The sequence below is a fragment of the Trichechus manatus genome, unplaced genomic scaffold (genome assembly GCF_000243295.1).
Source record: "Trichechus manatus latirostris isolate Lorelei unplaced genomic scaffold, TriManLat1.0 scaffold00055, whole genome shotgun sequence".
Lineage (NCBI taxonomy): Eukaryota > Metazoa > Chordata > Mammalia > Sirenia > Trichechidae > Trichechus > Trichechus manatus.
In genome coordinates, this window is record NW_004443991.1 from 958,954 (window position 1) to 984,022 (window position 25,069).

Consider the following 25,069-nt stretch of genomic DNA (forward strand, 5'->3'; position numbering starts at 1 on the left):
AGCACAACTGGAAGAGCGTAGTCAATGTCACTGAACTGTGTATGTAGAAATTTTTGAAACGGTGTATCTTTGGCTATGTGTATTTTCACCAAAAAAAAAAGCTTGAGAAGTTAGAGGGTTACTATGTTGTGGAGTTGTTAACCAGTGTCATAAAACAACATGTGTACTACTGTTTCATGAGAAACTATTTGTTCTGTAAGCCTTCACCTGAAGTGCAATAAAATATAAAAAAAAAGAAAAAAATAATAATATTTAGAACTGGAATTCACCTTAGATATCATCTAATCAAATATCATTTGATTATGAAACAGAGTTTTTCTAATTCTGCATTGATAGAACCTCAACAGGATCCATGGAGTAGAATGTACCCTTGGATTTTAAAGACACAAAACATAAACTTACTGATCAATTAATTGCTACATGACATGATGCTGTTGAACAAAATGTGGGCTCTGAAGGTTAAGGACTCAACTCAAGGTCAGAGTTCGGCTGAATGCAGAACCAAGTGTAAAACCCTACGCCCTTGCAAAGTCTAGTTTGCTCTCTCAGTTAGGATACAACCCTGTTCTTTAATGCTCCTTAACAATTAAAATGTAGCTTCACAAACAGAAAAGAGGGTATTTTCTAAATTAGTTCAAGCCCTACTGTATATTTAAAGAATTATTTATGTAAATATAAGCATCTAAGCACAGCTAAGTAGTCTTTTCATAGTTCTCGGACACACATGAGGTCACCGTAAGTAGGAATCAACTCAACAGCACCTAGTTTGGTTTGACTTTTGGTTCACTGATCTAAAATGTAGTGTTCACACTTTACCTGTTTGGCCTCATCATCCTCAGTGGCTTCACAAGTGTTCACAATTGCATCTTTCTTTGGCGGTCTTCTTTCCCCCAAAACCTTAATTCTATTGGCACCTTACCAAGGAGAAAGCCCCTCCTTCCTTCCCCCACCGTGCTCCTCCTCCACTCCTTTTATCTTCTAATTACTCCCCAAAACATTAAACAAAAAGCGGAAGAAGCCCATAGCAGCACCCCATGACAGCCTCCAAGGCATCTGAGATGAGCATTTCCTGTGAGGATAAGGGTGACGCACGGCCCCTCACTCCTCTTCTGGCTGTGCCTTTAATTTTCACGTAACTGCATCCCTCAGCCAGCACACACAGGATTAGCCCATTTGGGACACACAGCACAGAACAACCACCTTAAAAAAATAAGGTCCATTATGCCATTTTTCACAGAATTTAACTTTTCAAAAACAGAATGTAACAGCATTTTAAAATTAGAATTATTCCAAATAAGCCTATAATTCTGCATTTTGGAAAGACTTCTTTCTATGTTTGGTCATTTTTAATAACTTCCTCTAGAAGCCACGTAGGATAATTCACTAGCGTAACTATTTTCCATACAATAAAATGGAAACACAGTGAAGTGATTCCCCATAAAGCCAATTAGACTCAGGCAGTAAGCCCAGTTCTCATGAGTCATTGACTGATACCTTCCTAGTGAAACCTCTTCGTGATCAAGGGCTAAGACTTCATCACAACAGGTTACGTAAGTATGCAGTAGGAACACTGAACTCCAGGCCAGTGGCGGAATGCTGCCAGGTCCCACAGTGAAATCCCGTAAGAAGCCTGCCCTCTTGAGCATCCCCACAAACACAACCCCCCCGGCATAGTGGACACCCCTTTATTTGTCCTGCATGGTGGGCACCCCTTTATTCATGTCCCAGGCCCTGGGTCCCTGACCAAGGCAACTGAGGACTTTGGTGGACTCAAGACCTGTATTTTAAAATATATACTCATGTAACTTTTTAATGATAACTGCTCCCTGCCTGACAGATTAATTATACAAAAATATGTGCAAATTGTGCAGAACTGCGGGAAAATGCCTCTAATTTTGACAAAGAACGCTCCTGCACTATTCACTTTTGCCTTTCAGAGAAAATGCAGGTAAGTGAAATTCAAGAGCTTCCGACTGGCTTTATGTTGATCTACTTCTATTTAATCTCTGGCAGTAAGTTCACGATTTCCTCTACCAAATGCTTTCCAAAACTGAAAATACAAAGAGTAAGGTGAGGGGGCAGGGAATCTTGCAAAGATATAATGTTGGGCTCATGCCTCCTCCTTTTGGGTGTTTTATTCTTCCCCTTTGTTTCTGTTTCAAAATTTTTTATTTATCCAACTTTGTGACATAATTCTTATAATCAGTCAGACAGGTTTTACTCCAAATGTTAGCATAGGAGGGGGCTATAGAGATCACTGAGTCTAATCACTCATTTTATAGTAAGTAAATTGAGGTGCTGAGGTTAAGTGACTTGGCCGAGGCCACACAGTGAGTTTGTGTCAGGGGTCACACACCTGGTGGAACTTTCTTTGGTCTCCCAAATCATCCTACGCATTCAGTTGCCTAATCCCTAAGCTGACTCTTGGCTTGGCTGTCAGGTACTGTGAGGAATGCCAAAGAAACATTAAGACAAGTCTCTACTCTTGGATTGATTAAAGTCTTGTGTTAGTCCAGGTCCTCTAAGAAGCAGATGCCAAGACAGGATTAGAGATGCAAGAGATTTACTGGGGGAAATGCCTGTAAGGGGAAATGGGAAGGGAAGAGGTGGAGGCTGAGAGAGCTGTCAAAGCAAGCCCTGACCTCTATGAAGGAGAGGGAAGGAAGGAGGGAGAAAGAAAAGAAGGGAGGGAAGGAGGGAGGAAGGAAAGAAGAATGGTAGGGAAGAACAGAGAGAAGGAAGGTAGGACTGAGGGAGGAGGGTGTGAGGGAAGAAGAAAGGAAGGAAGGAAAGAAGGAAAGGAGATAGAGAAGGAGGGAGGGAAAAAGGAAGGATGAGAGAAAGAAGGAGAGAGGGAGGGAGGAAGGTCTTAGATTACACTGCATTCTTCAGAAAGTTTCGGCAAGGCTGATAGGGAATCACCAAAGACACCCATCAGAGGAGTCCTCTCTCCTAGGAAGAACGTGCCAGAGTACCTCTGCTGTGCTCAGCCACTAGCTGGGAGCAGCTGTGGGAAGGAAGCCTGCCCTTCGTACAAACACTGAGATGATTTTGAAGCACAGCAGCTGGGGCCATCCTTCAATTACACTCCCTGCAGCAGGAGATTGGGAGGTGCCTTTTCATGGCCTCTGTAATCCTACCTGGTAGTCAAGACTTAATCAAATGAAAAACATGTCTTTCAGCTCCTCAAAAGTAGTTTAAGTTTCCGTCCTGCCCTCTGGACTCTGCACCTCTCCCTCTGCAGTGTCCTCCTCACTGACCTGGCCGCTCTCCTTCCCCTTCATAGATGACTCCACAAGGGATGAATCTAGGTCCATGCAGGCCTTCTCTTGAGTTGCCCACTGAGCGTTCCTCTTCAAGACCGTGCTTCTGCTTCAGAATCGAACTCTGGGAAACCAGACTCATCATCACCTCCCAAAAAACCCTCCTCACTTCCCTTTTAGTGAAAGATCCCATCACCCAGACTCAAAACTTATCTCCTTGACTTTACCTTGCCCTATCCTCTCACATCCAAGCTTCTGACATGTGGACACTCTTCTTCTCTCCCCCCAGCCCCCACCCTCTCCTCTCCATCTTCGTGGCCATCACCCCAGTTCAGGCATCCTGGTCTAGTATCAGAGCTGCCTGGCTGCTCTTCTGGCCTTTGCTTCCTTCCCACATTAAGCTAACGGTTATTTGCAACATAAGTTGAAACTCACCTCCCCCCACCCCCCAAAATGTACAGCTCTTTCAAATTCCTCAAGTACTTCTACCTCTGAGACCCAGCTAGTTACCTTTTCATCTTTATGTCTACCGGAGACCTTGTATTCCTGCCAGTCTGGCCAACTTGCTTTTCTATGAACACATCTCTCTAGGTTCCTGCCTCTTTTGTTTATAAAGTCTCCCCTCTTGCTGCCACCGGTCAGGATCCCATCCTGTCTTAAAACCCTAATATCCCTAAGCCTTCCATGTAGCTCCTTTCACTCATGTCTCCAGCAAGAATTTGCCCACATTTCAATCCTGGCAATGCTTTTTCCACTCTTCTTATGAGACTTAGAATCATCTGTTGTGGTTTCCTGTAGGCTCATGTCCTCTACTTATAGCAACCTCCCTGTGGGTGGGGACCAGGCTTTACACACCAAACCACAACTGCCCACCCACAAGTATCTGCACCACATACTCTTCCTTCCCTCCTGTTACTATAGGTGAATTATCCAGGCCCCTACGTGGAGCTTCTCTCCACTTATGTGGTAGATGCCATCCTTTCTCACCTTCGCTAGAACTTAACTTAGCAGTTCTCACCTCTCCTACATCACCAAATTTCCTCTCCATGGGATAATTCCCACCAGCATACAAATGTGTTACTTCAGCCATCTTAAAAAAAAACAAAAACCTCCTAATTTCCCTGCCAGATACCTACTTTTCTCCTATTAGCTGGAAACTTTTGAAAAAGATCATCTATCTTGGCTGTTTCCAATGCCTCTCTTCCCATTTTCTCTTAAACCCACTCCAGTCAGGTTTTTGCCCCCACTGCTCACTAAAATTGTGAGGTTACCCATAACTCCACATAGATAAATCAAATGGTCAGTTCTTAGTGCCCTAGCAGTGTACTGGACACTGGTGATCCTCCTTCTACAAGGCATAACACAGTATATTTTACATAGTAGATGCTCAGAAAATGTTTGCTAAGTGATTAAACAAATGGAAGAAAGATAAAGTGCTAAATTATATGGCTTCACATTATAGGAAGCTTTGGTTTTATGCGTCCCTTTCTTATTTCCCCCTTTATCCCAGATGAAAGCATGATAGTATCTGTAATATTCTAAATACATCTCTGTCTTAGTCATCTAGTGCTGCCCTAACAGAAATACCACAAGTGGATGGCTTTAACAAAAAGAAGTTTATTCTCTCACGGTCCAATAGGCTACAAGTCCAAATTCAGGGCATCAGCTCCAGGGGAATGCTTTCTCTGTTGGCTCTGGAGGAAGGTCGGTGTCATCAATCTTCCCTTGGTCTGGGAGATTCTCTGCACAGGAACCTCAGGTCCAAAGGATGCACTCTGCTCCCGGCGCTGCTTTCTTGGTGGTATGAGGTTCCCATGTGTCTCTGCTCACTTCTCTCTTTTATATCTCAAAAGAGCTTGGCTTAAGACACTATCCAATCTTGTAGACCTCATCAGTATAACTGCCACTAATCCATCTTATTAGATCATAGTGATTGAATTTACAACACATAAGGAAATCACATCAGATTACAAAATGGTACACAATCATACAATACTGAGAATCATAACCCAACCAAGTTGACATATATTTTGGGGGGACACAATTCAATCCATGACACTCTACCCTTTGGCCCCCAAAAATTCATGTCCTTGCAACATGCAAAACATATTCATCTCATCACAGCAAAAGTCTTAACTCCAAGTCCAAAATCCACAAATCCCTCTTCATCTGTGAAATCCAGAATACAAGTTATCTGCTTCCAAGGGTACAATGGCAGAACAGGCACAAGCTAGAGATTTCCATTACAACTGGGAGAAATTGCAGGGAAAGAAGGGACAACAGGCACCAAGCAAGTCAGCAGAATACATTACATTAGCCCTCAAGGCTTTGTAAATAATCTTCTGTTCTCTGAGACAATTTGCACAATAGCCCTGCCTTCCAGACTCTAGGTATTGGCCACAGTCTCTGGATTCTGAGTGGAGGCTCCTCGGCCCCGGGCTTCAGCTCTGCCTTCCAGGCCCACAGGATGGCAACTCTGCTCCCTAGGCTTTAGGCGCACCATTCTACTAGTCCATCAGCGTGACAACTCCATCCTTAGAAACACCAGAGGCCATGGCTCCACCCTTTGAAACCCCTGAGGTCCTAGCCATACCTTTTGAGACTGAGGCAGCTCAGCTTCTTGTGTTCTTTGTCTCTTCAGCTTCTGCTTCCTGTGGCCTCTCGGCCCTCAGGCTGCATGCCCGCATTTGCCCTGCTGGGGCAAGTGTTCTAAAGCTCAGTAGCTCCACTGATAAGTGTCTGGAGGCACCCCACTCCGCCAGGAAGCCTCCTGCGTACAGGCACTTAGCTCTCTTGCTCTGTGGGTCAACTCCGGCGCCATCTTGCGCTGGTCTCCTGGTTCTGCTGCTGCTGGTTCTCTGCTGCTGCCCCTTCTCTGCTGCTGCAAGTTCTTTGCTATTGGTGATCCTCTGCCACTGCCACACCTCTATCCATTCACAGTTTCAAAACCACTTCCACATTTTAGGTATCTGTTAGAGCAGCACCCCACTCCCAGTACCAAATTCTGTCTTAGTCATCTAGTGCTGCTATAACAAAAATAACACAAGTGAATGGCTTTAACAAAAAGAAGTTTATTCTCTCACAGTCCAGTAAGCTGCAAGTCCAAATTCAGGGCATCAGCTCCAGGGGGATGCTTTCTCCGTCGGCTCTGGAGGAAGGTCCATGTCATCACTCTTCTCTTGGTCTGGGAGCTTCTCTGTGCAGTAACCTTAGGTCCAAAGGATGCACTCTGCTCCTGGCGCTGCTTTCTTGGTGGTATAAGTTTCCCATATGCCTCTGCTCGCTTCTCTCTTTTATATCTCAAAAGAGCTTGGCTTAAGACACTATCCAATCTTGTATACCTCATCAATATAACTGCCACTAATCCATCTTATTAGATCATACTGACTGAATTTACAACACATAAGGAAATCACATCAGATTACAAAATGGTACACAATCCTACACTACTGGGAATCATGCCCCAGACAAGTTGACAGATATTTTGGGGGGACACAATTCAATCCATGACAATCTGTATTGATTATGGCTAGTTCTAATCGTTTTTGTGAGTCAGATATAAATTATAATTGTGTTTGGATCATAAGTGAAATCTGTGTCAAGTCAGTAGAGGGTAGGGGGTGGAGTTTTACATGCTTTCTCTCAATATGGACCCAAACTCTAGTTCTCTACAGTTCTGCCTTTCTTTGCCTCCCTTGCCCACCACCCTGCCCTTAAAGTAAAAGTTAGTGTTGCTTCAATATTTGAAGGAAAAAAATTTTTAAATGATAAAACCCTATAGGTCTACAATTCCCATCTATCTGTGTCTTTTGAAACTCCAAAGCCAATGAAGTGTTACCAGCTGCTAACCATTCCTTTCAGACAGAGACTTTCTTGTAAAAACCCAATCAAATTATTTAAGGCAATCACCAGGCCTTCAGCTCACCCATTACCACACATTACACATGCTGGAGCCCAAACAACGAATCCCCCCGAGACTGTCTTATACAAAAGAATCTTGTACAAAATACAGCTGAATTTAAGTAGAGGTAGCACCATAGAGTACATTGTGCCTCCAGAAATAATCAAAAAGACGATGATCTTGGAGGCCTTGTTAAGCTAAATCTTTAGACAAAGAATCATTGAAAAGAAGTTAAAACATGCCAGTAACTATTGTGGCGAGTATTCTCTGCCTGTTTATTTTGTCATTTATATGAACATATAATTTTGGTTAAGCAGAATTCCCTTTTTATCTTCCAAGAGAATGTATGGTACATTCCATTCTGTGGATTTCATGTTTTCTATAGTTAAGGGTCTACAATAGAGGTTCCCTCTTTGGGTGAGAAAAAGTAATCAGTCATTCCTGGTAAGCCTGGCTATTCACCTTTGCTCTCGAGCTTTCTCTTTATTAGTTTGCGGCCTGCCTGTTGTGGCCAGCAGCTCCCCTTTTCAGTGTTCAGAGATTTTCCTCTTACAATGACTAAGCTCTTCCGCCTTCTTGTTCTCTATAACCAGCCACTCTTACCATGACCTTTCTTCCCAGCCTGCCTTGGATACCAGCTCCCATTTTCTATGCTCATCCTCTTAGAGGGGCCCTGGTGACACAGTGGTTAAGAGCTCAGGCTGCTAACCAAAAGGTCGCAGTTTGAATCCACCAGCTGCTCCTTGGAAACCCTGTGGGGCAGTTCTACTCTGTCCTATGGGGTCACTGAGTCGGAATCATCTCTACAGCAATGGGTTTGGTTTTATTCTCTTAGACATACTTAGGAAGTAAGGCCAAAAGCCTTTCCAAAATGCCACAGTTGACTCAGGGAATTGTAAAGAAATGTTTTTGTATTTTTATCACTGAATATAGCCCCTAACACGTGGGAGGCACGTAATAAAAGTTAGGCCTTCATATGTTTTTATGCAGGCCTTCGTTATTTCGGAGGCAGGTAATAAATTAATTATAAACAGCTACGTTTTACTTTTCTATTTGCATCATATGCGCTGTTAGTAAAACCTGCATCAGGTCTGTCAAAGAAAGCTATTCGTGCCTGGAGAATTTTCAGAACCTTGACGTGCAACCAGAAAGGTAGAACATTGACAAAGGTAGAACCATGGTGGTAACCTGTGGTGGAGCAGGCTTATGTGATAACATACAAGATAACATACATGAAAAGGCGTATCTCTCACAGGTAAAGAGTCTACCTGTTGCTAAGGCGAAAATCACCCTCTTTCTTTTGGATCAATAAATTATTCCATCTTTTTGTCCATAATAAATGGTTCACCATTTCTTGAGCAAGGACGATATGCCAGATACTGTGCTAGGCCCTAGCGATAAAAAGACAAAAACACCTGGAGCAAGGAGGTTCTAGTATCATGTGCTGTGTAAGCCCAGTATGCACACGCACCTAAAGATGCTCCATGGCTTCCATGTTAAATTATGTTTCATGGATTTGCTTGGAAATCCTATGACTTGGTATGCCTACCACAAACCCTAAGCGAAGCATTTTTCCTGGTATCAATGGGAAACACGATATTTGTAAAACCAAATTTTATATATTGAAAATATGAAGTCTGTGTCCAGAGGCGAGATGAGAAGGCAGAGAGGGTCAGGAACTGGTTGAATGGACACGGGAAATCTGGGGTGGAAAGGAGGAGTGTGCTGTCACAGTACAGGGAGAGCAACTAGGGTAACATAACAATGTATATGTAAATTTTTGTATGAGAGACTAACTTGAATTGTAAACTTTCACTTAAAGCATAACAATAAAAAAAAGACAAAAAAAGAAAATACAAAGTCTGGTTATAAAAAATTTTCAAAGCAGGAATGCAGAAGCCTTACGAAAACATTAAAAATGGGTTATTTAGCTATTTTAATACTTCTCTATAAACCAACACTGGTATTAATAAACTGTTTCCAGGGGGAAAGGGTCTATTTGACATGAAGAAATTTCAGATCTCATCAATTTTTCCTATACTACTTTAAAAAAATTTTTTCTGTCCATGTATATTCATAATCCAGTTAATTTTTCTTATCTCCTCTTACTTTTGCTTTTCTCCCATACAGGGTAATGTTTATATGTACTACAAACTATATGGCTTCTATCAGAACCTCCATCGATATATTCATCCAGAAGTGACAGCCAACTGCTGGGTAAAGATATAAGGGTAAGACTATTTAATTTAGTGTAATATTCTTTTTTTTTTTTTTTTTACCAGGTGGATATTTCAGTCCAAAAGAGGGTAGGGGCCACTAAGGCAGTGGTATCACTAGGGTTGGTTTCACTCAGTGTGATAACTCATCACTACCACCCATCGCACACCAGTCAGGGTACAGGCGGCCTGGCCATAGAGCCCTCCATTAGGTGGAGAGGAGGGTCTCTGCCTTGGCCAAAGGGAGAGAAGAGGAGCTGTGTGGAGCCATGGGAGACCAGGCCGTGGTGCTCAGCACTGGGGGGATGCCTGCCCATGAGGGAGGAGCGCCCATGAGTTACTGCACTGGGTGACACCAACCCTAGTGATGGCAGCTGCGTATAGGACAGAGTAGAACTGCCCCATAAGGTTTTCTTAGCTGAAATCTTTACGGGAGCAGATCACTAGGTCTTTTCTCCTGTGGAGTAGCTGGTGGGTTCAAACTCCCACCTTTCAGTTAGCAGCCTAACGCTTAACCATTGTACCACCAGGGCTCCTCAAATTTTTATGCTTGATAGATGATATTCAGCATGCTAGAAGGAAACATTTCCACACTTCCATTATTTTCTGACAGTGGTAACCAAATTATCTTTAGCAACTCTCTTTAAAAAGTATTTTCTGGTAAGCGGCCATCTAAGATACTCCACTGGTCCCACCCTTTCGGGAGCAAGGGAGAATGAAAAAAACCAAAGACACAAGGGAAAGATTAGTCCAAAGGGCTAATAGACCACAACTACCACAGCCTCCTCCAGACTGAGTCCAGAACAACTAGATGGTGCCCAGCTACCACCACCAACTACTCTGACAGGGATCACAACAGAGGATCCCAGACAGAGCTGGAGAAAAATGTAGAATAAAATTCTAACTAACAAAAAAAGGCCAGAGTTACTGATCTGACAGAGACTGGAGAAACCTCGATAGTATGGCCCCCGACACCCATTTAACTCAGTACTGAAGTCACTCCTGAGGTTGACCCTTCAGCCAAAGATTAGACAGGCCCATGAAACAAAAGAAGACTGAATAAGCACACCAGCCCAGGGGCAAGGGCGAGAAGGCAGAAGGTGACAGGAAAGCTGGTAACAGGGAACCCAAGGTTGAAAAGGGAAGAGTGTTGACATGTTGTGGGGTTGGCAACCAATGTCACGAAACAATCCGTGTATTAATTGTTTAATGAGAAACTAATTTTCTCTGTAAACCTTCATCTAAAGTACAATTAAAAAATTAATTAATTTTTTAAAAAAGTGTTATCTGGTAGTTACATGGATGGATTCACTGTGATAAGTCATTTAGCTGTATACTCAGAATTTGTGTACTTTTCTGAATTTAAGTGATACTTTAATTTAAAAAAAGATTTTTAAAATGTATTCCAGTGTAATTTGATGTGATATTTAGTACAGCCAGGCAAGGGTACAGTCCTTTCCTGCAGACATTTTCGGCGTGCTTGTTGTTGACAGTTGTTGTTGTTGGTGTTAGGTGCCACCGAGTCAGTTTCCACTCATAGTACCCCATGGGGAAAAAACCACACACACACACACACATCTCCAAAACCCAAGAAACTTCCTAGCCTAATTGAGGCAGAAGCCTGGGAAAAGCAGGTAGCAGTTGCAATCTGGTCCATGCCAATAAGTCAGTGTGGGTTGATTTACTTGCCAGTGTTAGAAACCCTGGTGGAGTAGTGGTTAAGAGATACAGCTGTTAATCAAAACGTCGGCAGTTCAAATCCACCAGGCACTCCTTGGAAACCCTATGGGGCAGTTCTACTCTGTCCTGCAGGGTTGCTATGAGTTGGAATCGACTCGACGGCAACGGGTTTGGTTTTTTTGATTTATTCTCACCTTCAACATTCTAAGTGATCACAAAAACACTTATCATTGCTGTGTCATCTTGCATGCAGGATGTTAAGAACTGTTCTCCGTTTGAAAAATCCCACAATGGGACCCCCATCACTCCCTGCAGTGCTGTGGCCAACAGCATGTTCAATGGTAGGTGACTTTTCTTCTCTCCTACAGTGTTCCCCTCTATAAGTATGTGAGCAGCCTAAACATCCAGATGATCACCTCTGCAGCTGAGTGGCATTGTTTTTGTTGCTGTTTTGTTTTCTCTCAATATGGGCCTAAACCCTAGTGCACTAATTTAAGGTATTTCATCTGCAAATAAATCCTCCCTTGCCAGAGACCTGAAGGAGTAGTCAGGGAACAAGAGTTAAATGGAGCTTAAGAGTATTTTTCAATAATTGGATCAACCTTGGCAGGAAAAAGAATGTTCGTGTGATTTTAGCATCTATGGCATGTAGGCATGTTGAAAGTCTGCTAAAAACCCTGATTTATTTTTCCGCTGTGTCTGGTTCTGCTCTTCCAAGGATGGCAAGAATCGCTTGCATCTCTGACTGACACAGTTTTTAATTTCCTTACAGACACGATTATTCTTTCATACAACCTTAATTCATCTATACATATCCAAGTCTCAGTGTTAAGGAGTGGAATTACATGGTGGACAGATAAATATGTCAAGTTCAAGAATCCAAGTTCCAGTAATCTTTCCAGTGCATTTGCAGGTGAGAGCCATTCACTAGCCTGATATTCATATCTCCTCACAAGAACACTTTTTTTTCTTTTAATGTTTGGGGAGATATTTGTGATTCCTCTTTCTTTATTCCTTCATTGACCTCCTTTCTGCTCTAGCTTTCCCTATCTTACAGACACATCCATCACATCCCTATCAGAAGCGGAAAATTATTGATGCCCTGGCTCCTTCCCATTTACTATTAGGAAAAAGGTAATACTTTAATGAATTTATTGCTTGTAGTTAGAAGGACCTTGTAATTTATCAAATAAACTGGTGCCCTTTAAGAGTGAAAAGGTCATTATATAGCAATTACATACTTTTTCAAAATCCTTATTTATTGACGAACAAATTGTCATTATATATTGGAGGACCTGTAAAACAATTATATTAAAAACTACTTTCAAAAATTCAGTTCTTTCAAAAATTAAAATAATGTGTATATTACATCAACTTAAAGAAACTTCTTTAATTATTATCTAAACATTAAAAGATAACATTGTTATTGTTAGGTGCCGTCAAGTCGGTTCCAACTCATAGCAACCCTATGTACAACAGAATAGAACACTGCCCAGTCCTGCGCCATCCTCACAGTTGTTGCTATGCTTGAGCCCATCGTTGCAGCCACTGTGTCAGTCCATCTCATTGAGGGTCTTCCTCTCTTTCGCTGACCCTCTACTTTACCAAGACTGATGTCCTTCTCCAGGGACTGGTCCCTCCTGATAACATGTCCAGAGTATATGAGACAAAGTCTCACCATCCTCCCTTCTAAGGAGCATTCTGGCTGTACTTCTTCCAAGACAGATTTGTTGTTCTTCTGGCAGTCCATGGTATATTCAATATTCTTTGCCAAAACCATAATTCAAAGACATCAATTTTTCTTCAGTCTTCCTTATTTATTGTCCAGCTTTCACATACATATGAGGGAATCAAAAATACCATGGCTGGGTCAGGCTCACCTTAGTTCTTAAAGTGACTTATTTGCTTTTTAACACGTTAAAGAGGTCTTTTGCAGCAGATTTGCCCAATGCAATGTGTCATTTGATTTCTTGACTGCTGCTTCCATGGGCATTGATTGTGGATCCAAGTAAAATGAAATCCTTGACAACTTCAATCTTTTCTCCATTTATCATGATGTTGCTTATTGGTCCAGTTGTGAGGATTTTTGTTTTCTTTATGTTGAGGTGTAATCCATACTGAAGGCTGTGGTCTTTGATTTTCATGAGGGCTTCAGTCCTCTTCGTTCTCAGCAAGCAGGTTGTTGTCATCTGCATATCTCAGGTTGTTAATGTGTCTTCCTCAATCCTGATGCCTCATTCTTCTTCATACAGTGCAGCTTCTCGGATTATTTGCTCAGTATACAGACTGAATATGTGTGGTGAAAGAATACAACTCTAATGCATACCCTTCCTGATTTTAAACTACACAGTTTCCCCTTGTTCTGTTCAAGTGACTGCCTCTTGTTCTATGTACAGATTCTGCATGAGCACAATTAAGTGTTCTAGATTCCCATTCTTCAAAATGTTAGCCATAATTTGTTATGATCCACATAGTAGAATAACCTTGCTTAGTCAGTAAAACACAGGTAAATACCTTTCTGGTATTCTCTCCTTTTGGCCAAGATTCATCTGACATCAGCATTATGTTCCTCGTCTGCATCCTCTTCTGAATCCGGATTGAATTTCTGGCAGTTCCCTGTTGATGTACTGCTTCAGCTACTTTTGAATGATCTTCAGCAAAGTTTTACTTGCATGTGATATTAATGATATTGTTTGATAATCTCTGCATTCTGTTGGATCACCTTTCTTTGGAATGGGCACAAATATGGATCTCTTCTAGTCGGTTGACCAGGTAGCTGTCTTCCAAATTTCTTGGCATAGACAAGTGAGTGCTTCCAGCATTGCATCTATTTGTTGAAACATCTCAACTGGTATTCCATCAATTCCTGGAGCCTTGTTTTTTGACAATGCGTTCAGTGCAGCTTGGACTTCTTCCTTTAATACCACTGGTTCTTGATCATATGTTACCTCCTGAAATGGCTGTTCATTGACCAATTCTTTTTGGTACAGTTACTGTATGTATTCCTTCCATCTTCTTTTGACACTTCCTGCATCATTCAATATTTTCCCCATAGAATCCTTCAGTATTGCAACTCAAGGCTTGAATTTTTTCTTCAGTTCTTTCAGCTTGAGAAGCACAAAACATATTCTTCCCTTTTGATTTTTTAACTCCAGGTCTTTGCGCATTTCACTATATAATACTTTGTCCCCTCAAGCTGCCCTTTGAAATCTGTTCAGCTTTTTCACTTCCTCATTTCTTCCATTTGCTTTAGCTGCTCTATGTTCAAGAGCAAGTTTCAGAGTCCCTTCTGACATCCGTTTTGGTCTTTTCTTTCTTTCCTCTCTTTTTAGTCACCTTTTTCTTTCTTCATGTATGATGTCCTTGATGTCATCCCACAACTCAGCTGGTCTTTGGTCATTAATGTTCAATGTGTCAAATCTATTCTTGAGATGATCTCTAAATTCAGATGGGATATACTCAAGGTTGTATTTTGGCTCTCATGGGCTTGTTTTAATTTTCTTCAGCTTCAACTTGAACTTGCTTATGAGCAATTGATGGTCTGTTCTGCAGTCAGCCCCTTGCCGTGTTCTGACTGATGATATTGAGCTTCTCTATCATGTTTCCATAGATGTGTTTGTAGTTGATTTAATTCTTGTGTATTCCATCCAGCAAGGTCTATGTGTATAGTCACTGCTTTGTTGTTGAAAAAAGGTATTTGCAATGAGTAAGTAGTTGCTTTTGCAAAATTCTATCATACAATCTCCCACATTGTTTCTATTACTCACCAAGGCCATATTTTCAAACTACCAATCCTTCGTCTTTATTTCCATCTTTCACATTCCAATCACCAGTAATTATCAGTGCATCTTGATTGTATGTTTGATCAATTTCAGACTGCAGAAGTTGGTAAAAAATCTTCAATTTCTCATCTTTGGCCTTGGTGGTAGGTGCATAAATTTGAATAATAGTCATATTAACTGGTCTTCCTTGTAGCTGTATGAATGTTATCCTATCACTGACAGCATTATACTTCAGGATAGATCTTGAAATACTCTTTGTGACAGTGAATGTGACACCATTCCTCTTCAATTTGTCATTCCCAGCATGGTAGGCCATATGATTGTCCGATTCAAAATGGCCAATACCAATCCACTTCAGCTCACTAATACCTAGGATATCGATCTTTATGCATTCCATTTCATTTTTGACAACTTCCAATTTTTGTAGATTTATGCTTCATACATTTCACCTTCCGATTATTAATGTCTGTTTGCAGCTGTTTCTTCTCATTTTGAGTCGTGCCACATAGCAAATGAAGGTCCCGAAAGCTTTACTCCATCCACGTCATTAAGGCCAACTCTACTTTGAGGAGGCAGCTCTTCCCTAGTCCTATTTTGAGTGCCTTCCAACCTAAGGTGCTCGTCTTCTGGCACTATATCAGACAACGTTCCACTGCTATTCATAAGGTTTTCACTTGCCAGTTTTTTCAGAAGTAGACCACCAGGTCCTTCTTCCTAGTCTGTCTTAGTCTGGAAGCTCTGCTAAAACCAGTCCACCATGGGTAACTGTCTTAGGCTGGGTTCTCTAGACAAGCAAAACCAGTAAAGCGTATAAATATATATATAGAGAGAGAGATTTATATCAAGGAAACAGCTCACGCAATTGTAGAGGCTAGAACGTCCTAAGTCCGTGGATCAGGGTAGAGGCCTCTCCTAAGTCATGCAGCTGCAGAAACTGGCAAGCCCAAGATCAGCAGGTCAGAGAGCAGGGCTCCTGCTCACAGGCTGTGAAGGTTGACGAATTCCAAGATTGGCAGGCGAGACCACAGGGTTTCTCCTGATTCATGTAGCTGCAGGGGCTGACGAACCCAAGATCAGCAGGTCAGAGAGCAGGGCTCCACTCACAGGCTGTGAAGATTGATGAATCCCAAGGTTGGCAGATAAGCTGACAGCTCAAGTCCCAAGAACTGGAGATGAGATGGCAGGAGGCAGCCGCAGGATCCAGAGAGAGCAAAAAGCCAGAACGTCTGCTTATTTTCAGATGCGGGCCACACCCCCAAGGAGACTCACTTTCATCTGATTGGCTACTCACAGTATATTCAATCATGGGAGTGATCACATTAAAACACTGAGAATCATGGCCCAGCCAAGCTGACACACAATCTTAACCATCACAGTGACCCTGTTGGTATTTGAAATACTGGTGGCATAGCTTCCAGCATCACAGCAACCAGCAAGCCACCACAGTACAACAAATTAACAGATAACATAAGGAGAATAAGTATTCTGTATACACATTCACATACTTTAATCAGTATTTTTGCAATATCTGTCTTCATTACATGCCCTGTATTTTCCTAAAGAATTTATTCTTTTTACTATGGCTTTATTATTTTTAATTTTTCACAAAATTGTCTACAGTCTTTTTCAAACCTGCATTTTAGAGTTAATGAATTTTAAATTGTTCACTCCTTTAATTTATTCTTTTCTTTTGACCTAATGTTTTTTACTGAAAAAAATATTCTGTAGGTGCTGAGTTACCTATTATACTCACAACCAATTTTAGTAAATGAAAGGTATTCTTACTTTCAATTTTTTTTATACTGAATATGCTAATACTTTAAGCCAAATACTTTCATCAGCATCTTCTTTTTTACTTCACATAAACTTTCTCTATTTATAATTCTTCTGAATGTATTACCAAATTTAGATGCTACAAAATCTTAGGTCTTCTCAATGTCCCTTTATTTTAATGGGAAAGCAAATTTTATCCAGTTAGAAATAGGAGTTCCAACAGGAATCTTCATATAAGTCAAGATATTCCAAAGCACAATTATCAAATTTAAAAATTTGATTGTATACAGATTGTGAACTTTCATTATGTAATATGTTCAATTAGTCCCTTGCTTTTATAGGGAAAATTTCAATATCTTCCTGTTTGCAAGCTTGACTTTCAATAATTACAATTCGCTAAATTGCAAAAAACTAAAATTTTGGCATTATATATTTTAGAAACTTTGTTTAAGGGTTTTCAACTATTTTAAATAAAATGCAACCAAAAGTTATAGGGCTCATTTACAAAAAAAGTTCAAGATCATTGGAGGACACTTCAAATGATACATAAAAAAATAATTAAAGGCTCAAACATTTATAAAATTTTGATTTATGATGAGCAGCAAAAAGACTACATATACTGCCATGCTGAACTATTTCTTTAATTTAACATCAGTGTCATTCTGAACATTTTGTAGTTCTGCTTCTCTGTGAGTATGCAAAAATATTTGTAAATTTGTACAACTATTATTTTGATTAATATAAATAATAGATTAATCTTCTTTTGATTAATAGCCTATTGTAGCTTTTTTGGATATAATTGTGAATTATGTATATTCCACAACCAAATGTGAGCACATTTCTTCCCTATAAATTTCTCAATTTACAAAGAACATTATCTTTAATGTTGTGCCCTGCCAAACTTGCATGGTGTTATCACTATAACACCAAACAATTTGAACTTCGTTGTTGAATTTTTGAACTGAATTTGAAGTAACATTTTTAATAATGTCAGAAGTTTCACCTTTAGAGACTGAACTTCCAAAAGCTTTGTTTGGATCCATGAGGTGAGGAAAAAAAAATCAAACCGTTATTAGAATTAATTTGTCTTATTTTTCTATTTGAAGCATCTGAAGACATTTATGTAAAGCTAGCCTCATTTTGACAACTTACACTGTTCTTTTTGTGCTACTGGAGCCAACACATTGAAAGCTTTTCTTCAGTTACCAAAAAAAAAAAAAACAAACAAACTTAAATTGAAAAATGAAACACTGATACAGGACACTCATTTGACCCATGAAAAGTCATGTTTACACAATGACATATAAATCAACTTTCTGTAGTTCTAGTTAAAGCATTTCTTTGGACATAACCTTTTAAAAATAACTACCAATTTTTGAAGTCAATTCCAACATTCTTAAACAGATCTGTGTGTTTTGATTTCCATGCGGTTAGTTACATCACTGTGGTTCCCATGGTGGGTGGTAAATGCCAACCAATGTTGCAAGTATCACAGTCATCATCAACTTTCTTGAGAAACTATACTTAATTTTACATTAAACATGTATGCTCCCTTTTTTTTAACTTTTTGCAGCTAGAAGGATTTATTAAAAATAAAAAAACTGATACCAAACAACAAAATAGTTATATATTTATATCATATAATTAATAGCAAAACCACTGTTGCAAGAAGGTTCAAACTACTCTCAGCAAGACTGGTCAGCATCTATTTCCAACACATTCACGTAGGCATGACCTCACCTATAAGTTTCCATGCTTCCCACTGACTGGCAGCCTGGCAGCTTTTTGCATCTCACAGGCCAAAACAGAAGCTATGGCAGAACTGACTGGAATGTTAAATGGCCAGCAGGGGTTGTAGCATCACTTCTTCTCCCAACCCCACCTAAGACAGCTAGGAGTCAGATGGGCCAAGCTGCTAGTGTCCAAGCATATTTTGTTTTTATCAGTAAGAGCCCTGCATGCTATCTTAGAACAGGATATATTATAGTATTATGTTTCGGTGGAAAGTGTTTTTGGTTGTCTTTCACATATAATCATATGTTAACGTGAGAGCTCCATTCACTGAACATGGGTGTCTCACACACTGTTAACCGAGACAATGGCAGAAGCTGGTAGGATGAAATTGCATGCACATTATCTGTCTGGGACAAATGCCAAATCAAATGGGCTACTGGGACAACGGTCATAAACTGGGACTACCCTGGGCAAACTGGGATATATGATCACTATATTTGTAAATGAATTGCTAGTTTTTTAAATGAACTCAGCGACATTCTATAGTTTTGTCTTAACACACAATCATAAGGCCTGTATCACAGGAAGCTCTTGGCTTTCTCTCAGCTACTGTTGCTCTTTGTTCTTACCTTTATTGTAAGAATTACATTATTCTGTAGCAGTCTGTTTGCATACCTTCATTTCAGACTGTAGATTCCTTGAGGAAAAGGATTGAATCTTATGCAATAGTGCATCCCTGGATCTTGATACATAGTGAGCAGTCAAGACATACTTATTGTTAAATGAGTGGATGAATATCAATGGCCCAACTGAACTTGCAAAATGAAGGAAGCTGGTGCCTTTTAGAACGTGCTCCTCGTACTCTCTGGGATCACGGGATGGGGGTGGGATCAGGGGTTATTATGGGAAGGCATGCTTGAACCTGCAATTTTTAACAAGCTCCATGGGTGATTATCATGTCAGTGGCCCATAGGACACATTGTCTTGGGTCATGAGCTCTGGGCAGAATAGAGAGGGTGAGATTTGCAGTACAGGCACCAAAGGCAATTTCGATTTTAATCAAAGTTCTGACAACAGTGATTAAAGTTTTGGGAAAGGTGTTATTTTCACCAAAATAGGTAGCTCCACAATGTTTGCAGAGGAAATTTCTCCAGCCAAAGATTATTTCTAGAGGAAGTGTAAGTATACAAACATACTTAAACAGATTAATCCAACTGGACTTAGCACAAGTACCACAGCCCACACTCAGAAATATGTCTGGATTTATTTTAGGAGTTTAGTCAGTAGTCAATTGAGAAAGAGTTGTTCCCTCCTAGCATTTTGGTATTCAACAAACACAGTAGAACCAGCTTTAAGGAAGTAAAAAGTTCACTAATAATATAAAATTTAGGATGGTTTTTATTATGAACTTCTGTCAAATTAACTGGAATCTTTCATTCTTTTATTAAGCATTTTTGAACACCTCCTATGTGCCAGGCACTAGACTAAATGCCCGCAGAAAAAAAGATGAGGAAGACACTGTTCTCAAGAGTCTCCCGTAGAGTGAGAGAGACAGACATACCCACTGTTGTAGAGTGGAAGTATGAGAATAGGGGTAAACGTCACAGGTTCATCTCCTGGCACAGCCCCTCCACCCTGTGCTTCCAACGTTCCTGCAGCACCCAAACCTACCAGGCTCCCTGGCTTTGGAGCAGCCTTGGAACATCTTTGCTGTCCACCTCCTCCTATATAGCAAGTCCCACTCCTGGCTTCCAGCTTTGAGCCCGAGACAGAGCACTGCAGTGAACATCCACGTAACTCAATCTGCATGCACATCCATGCTTATTTCCTTACAATACAGGTCTAGAAGTGGAATTTCTGGGCCCAAATTGTATGCAAAATAGTAAAGTTTTGATGCACGTTCCTAGGTTGCCCAGAGATGTTGCCAATCCGCACATCTACCTGCTGAGTGTGAGCCTTCCCATTTCCCCACTGCCTCATCAATCATTGTCATTCTTTTTTTCTTTAGGTAGTAACCAATTTTTAGATTAAAACGGTGTCTTCTTTTAATTTTCTCTCTTTGGATTATTAGTGAAGTTAAAGAAAATAAAGACTTTCTCCAAGATGTTATCATCCTAATAAAACCACCATTATCATTTTGCTCTACCTATTTTTTCAGTGTTTTATTTGTATTTTACATGGTTGAAAACATAATGTACATATAATTTGACATTCTGCTCTTTTTTATCCTGATGAAATATATCATGAGCATTCTCCCCTAAGTTTCTTATAACTGTTATTTTTAACGATTTCGTGCTCAGGTAGCTTACACACACACACAGTTTTTTTTAAAGTCTAATTTCTTTTTGTCTTCCCTCAAGAATGCAGAAGTTCTTTCATTCTTTACATTCTAAAGAAAACAGGAGGGCATTGATGATTCTTCTCTGCCATGTCCCTCATTTGCTTCCCACAGGAACCACAAAGCCCCCAGGCTGGCCTAAGCCTGTCTATGACCTGGATGAAGAGGATCCGGGAAACAATGGCTTCGTCAAGGATGACTTCATTGTGTGGATGCGGGCAGCAGCCTTTCCCACTTTCAAAAAACTGTACCGTTGTCTCAGTCAAATACAGTACTTTATTGAAGGCTTGCCTGCTGGTAATTATAGTTTCCACATAACCTACAGTATCCTTTTATACCACTTTTCTTTCTGCAGATGAAGGAAAATTGGTGTCCTTCTGGCTAATGGTTGTTGAATTATTTTATTTCTATGCTTTTATATTCTCCACATCAAATATGTATACAAAAAAAAAAAGGAAAGGAAAGAAAGAAATGCATAGTTTTTACAGGTAATACTGTCATTCCACCATCATATAGCTGTTTGTCTCCACCTTACGTACTTAAATGTTAATAGTGTTGTTGTTGTTGTTAGGTGCCGTCCCGTCAGTTCAAACTCATAGCCACCCTATAAGACAGAGTAGAACTGCCCCATAGGGTTTCCAAGGAGCAACTGGTGGCTTTGAGCTGCCGACCTTTTGATTAGCAGCTGAGCTCTTAACTGCTATCCCACCAGGGCACCATGTTCATAGCAGTATCAGGTAACTGGTTATGGATGAATAGGGAAGAACTATTTACGACCCCCAAGAAAGATTATATAACACTGTGCCTAGAGATCAAAAAGTGAGGGGAAGCATGCTGTATAGAATGGGATGAGATGGAGTACCATGGAAATAAAGAGATAATGGATAAGAAGTAAATTTGGAATATGGACTGAAAATACCCAAAAACTGTGAGAGATTATAGAAACTTTCAATGTTGGCAAAATATCATAGACCAAGCAGTCCCTGGGTGGTGCAAATGTTTAACTCACTTGGCTGCTAACTGAAAGATTAGAGGTTCAAGTTCACCCAGAGGCACCTTGGAAGAAAGGCCTGGTGACCTACTTCTGAAAAACCAGCCATTGAAAACCATATGGAGCAGTTCTATTCTGACACACGTGGGGTTGCCATGAGTCAGAATCAACTTAACAGCAACTGGTACCAGTATCATAGACCAAGGGATCCCTGAACATAAAGGGCCCATAAAAAAAAAAATGCCATGGAGTAGAACTGTCCCATAGGGTTTCCAAGGCTATAATCTTTAGAGAAGCAGACTGCCACATCTTTCTTCTGAAGAGCAGGTGGTGGGTTCAAACCACCAACCTTTCGGTTAGCAGCTGAGCACTTAACCAGTGTGCCACCAGGGTTCCTCAGACTCAAGGGGCAGGTCCAGTCAATCCAACCTACATGAGGAGTGCTTGGAGCTCTGCACTGAAGATGCTGTGTTCTGTCCTCTCCTAGGTGTGAAGCCAGTAAGCAGAAGTCAACATCTTGGTTATGGACATATGGTCCCAGTTAGGAGACATATGCTTTCATATGAGACTCTGAATTTTTCACTTAGTTTAAAAATACAAATGTAACTCTTGATTTAAAAACAAAGAGCATTTAAGTTTAAACTGGCACCAAACACTATCTTTAAGAAATGATATATTTCAACAGAATTTACACACTCTGGTCTTTAAAGTCCGTTTCTAATTTTTCCTGAGGCAGAGTTCTCTTAGAGGCCGAATCTTTCCAGGGCTTGTACATAGCTTTGAAACTTCAGCCTGCTTAGACGTCATCGTCACCTGTAGGCTGTCAGAGCTCCTGGCTAAGAGTCAGCCAGTGGGATCCCAGCCAGGCCAGAGGGCCTTAACACAAAAATTGTTCACCTCCTTAGTCCCTTTACCTCTTAGGAATCTTGAATAAATTTGGGAGGAAAAGTGAACAACTGCATGGGCTCCAGTTCCTTGCTCCATCTTCCTTTCTATGCTAGGGTAGAGATGTCGACACCCCCATTCTGACAGGGGAGTGGGGACATTCCTCACTGAGAGAAAACGTCACAGAAGTACTTGCCTTTTTTTTTTAAAGGTAATACCATCTGCACCTCTCAGCTTTTTGCCACCTTTTGTTCACTGATCAGGAGTGTAATGTCCCTCAGTTTGTTCCTTTAGCAGATCTCTAACTATTCTATGAAAACTGAAGCCACAAATTGATCTCTCTTATGGAGCATTATAGGAGCCCTGGTGGCACAGTGGTTAAGCACTTGGCTGCTAACCTAAAGGTCGGCGGTTCGAACCCGCCAGCCACTCCATGGGAGGACGATGTGGCAGTCTGTATCCATAAAGATTACAGCCTTGGAAACCCTATGGGGCAGTTCTACTCTGTCCTATAGTGTTGCTATGAGTTGAAATCGATTCGACGGCAATAGGTTTGCTTTTGGTTTATACAGCATTATAGGTACAGAGCAAAGAGTGGGCTATAGAATGTTACCCTCCCTTCCCCCAAAAAATTTTTAAGTAAAAATTGAAAGTTGTTTGATGATGATACTGCAAATTGGAACTTCTGCTCCTTTGTTGTGAGTGGGTTACTAGTAAAGCAGTTATAGTTGCAATCAAGAAACATGAGAAAAGCATCGTGCACTGCTGTCTCCCAATACATTACAAGGAGTGGGGTTGAGGGGGAGAGGAAGGGAGGCCATGTTCCGCACAAGGGATATTCTCTCTGGACATGATGTCCTTGCATGGCCTCATTCACAGTCATGTTTTAATGCTGACATGACTCTCAGATCTAAATCTCTCACCCGGAGCTTCAATCCTGAGCTTCAGTGCTATACTTGCCCTGCCTGCGTTGACCCTGGTGTTAGCAACATCCAACCAGCCCAATGCACTGGCTAATATGCAAGTAGAAGAGCTACGCCTGGGCTACAGAAAATGCCTACAGCTTCTAAGAGAGCAAAGATGTTCTGTGTGTGGTGCAGAGACCCTCTTAACGGAACCGAGGGAGGGAGCAAAAAGCCAGGCAGATGAGGTGAGGTGGGACCCTAGGACCTGGTGACAATGAGGAATTTTTATGTAAAAGAAAAAGAGAGACTACTTTCCTAACAAGTTTCCTTCTGCCTTTAAATAGCATGTTGCCAAGTGATTGGAGGCCTTTTAAGAGCTTTGCTGGGAAAAGCCTCTGTCCTGTGCCGTTGCTATGAGAAGCATTTGTTTGTTTATTAGTTTGGTTTACAAAAGGCACCAGATGTTTAAAACTTTCAAACCACATGCATAATCAAAATGACATCATTAAAATGCTAACTATAGCAAACCCACTTCAAATACTTTCTCCCCAGCAATGGGTGATGCTGGGCTTCTCAAAACCCAAAAAAACCGCACCTACCTCTGGCTTTCCCACCAAAAATGTTTTGCCATCTAATTTATTTTTAAGAATTTTTTTCCTGAGATTGGAACTCAGAACTTACCCTGGTAAGAACTTAGTCTATCCTGATTCATAAACAAAAAGTTAAGTTTGCTGTAAAACCTATTAGTATCCATTTACTTCTTTGAGTTTGCCAAAGGAAATTAATTTTTTTTTTCATTATTTAGTTGTCTTTAAGTCATTCAGATCTATCTGCATCAGAATTGTCTTTCATATATTACAACTATATACAGAGAAACCTTGTGCTTACTTTATTTTATTGCAGCAAGATACACAGTACTGCTTGGTAAAGATTAGGTTGAACCATATGCAATTGAATATTCAACCATGTTTTACCTACAAAAGCAGCAATGTCATATGGCTCAGCCTAATGTACTTAGCATATGCAATGGTGGAGATGAGAAGTGCTGAGACAAATCCTTAACAGGGCATCTTAGACTTTCCAGTAACCAGGTTCCAAGGAAAAAAAGCAGTTGTTCTTTCCACCCTGATGTGGAGTGGAGGCGGTGGCCTTTTCTTGGGTCTCGCCTACTCTGTGACAGGAGCCCTGAAGTGGCTGGCCTTCTTTTTGATGATGCCAGTTCACCTAAGAATGAACAAAAGGAAAACATTCTTTCTCCAGCAGTAAAGTCAAGCTTTAAGAAGAAAAAGTAGAAAACAGAAATGGATGGTGAAGGAACAGAATCTAAGGCATCTGACAAGGCTTGAAATGAGTGGGATATTTGAACAAGGGGACCTGAATTGACTGACCAAATGGAATCCCAGATAGATAAACAATGAGAATTTCAGAGTTTTTTAAAACAAGGAGAGAGGTTCCGGCAAAATGGCGCTCTAGGCAGAAGCACCACACCGTCCCTCCACAGCAAAGATCCAAAAAACTAAGCCAAACAGAGAATACAACAATCCTGAAACCCTAAAACATCAAATGAAGAGATAAAGAACTCAGCCAAGCACCAAATGGAG

General features: G+C 40.8%; 1 protein-coding gene across 1 annotated transcript in view; it reads left to right on the top strand.

The window, feature by feature from the left end:
• LOC101349294 (cell cycle control protein 50C-like) overlaps positions 1-24,734 on the top strand; it is a 36,050-nt gene extending 11,316 nt beyond the window's left edge. The window contains 7 exon segments of the mRNA XM_004378163.1: positions 1,838-1,948; positions 9,295-9,352; positions 9,355-9,395; positions 11,314-11,401; positions 11,833-11,973; positions 20,802-21,011; positions 24,544-24,734. Coding sequence (XP_004378220.1) covers positions 1,838-1,948; positions 9,295-9,352; positions 9,355-9,395; positions 11,314-11,401; positions 11,833-11,973; positions 20,802-21,011; positions 24,544-24,734 — 840 coding nt within the window.
• The last annotated feature ends 335 nt before the right edge of the window (positions 24,735-25,069 follow it).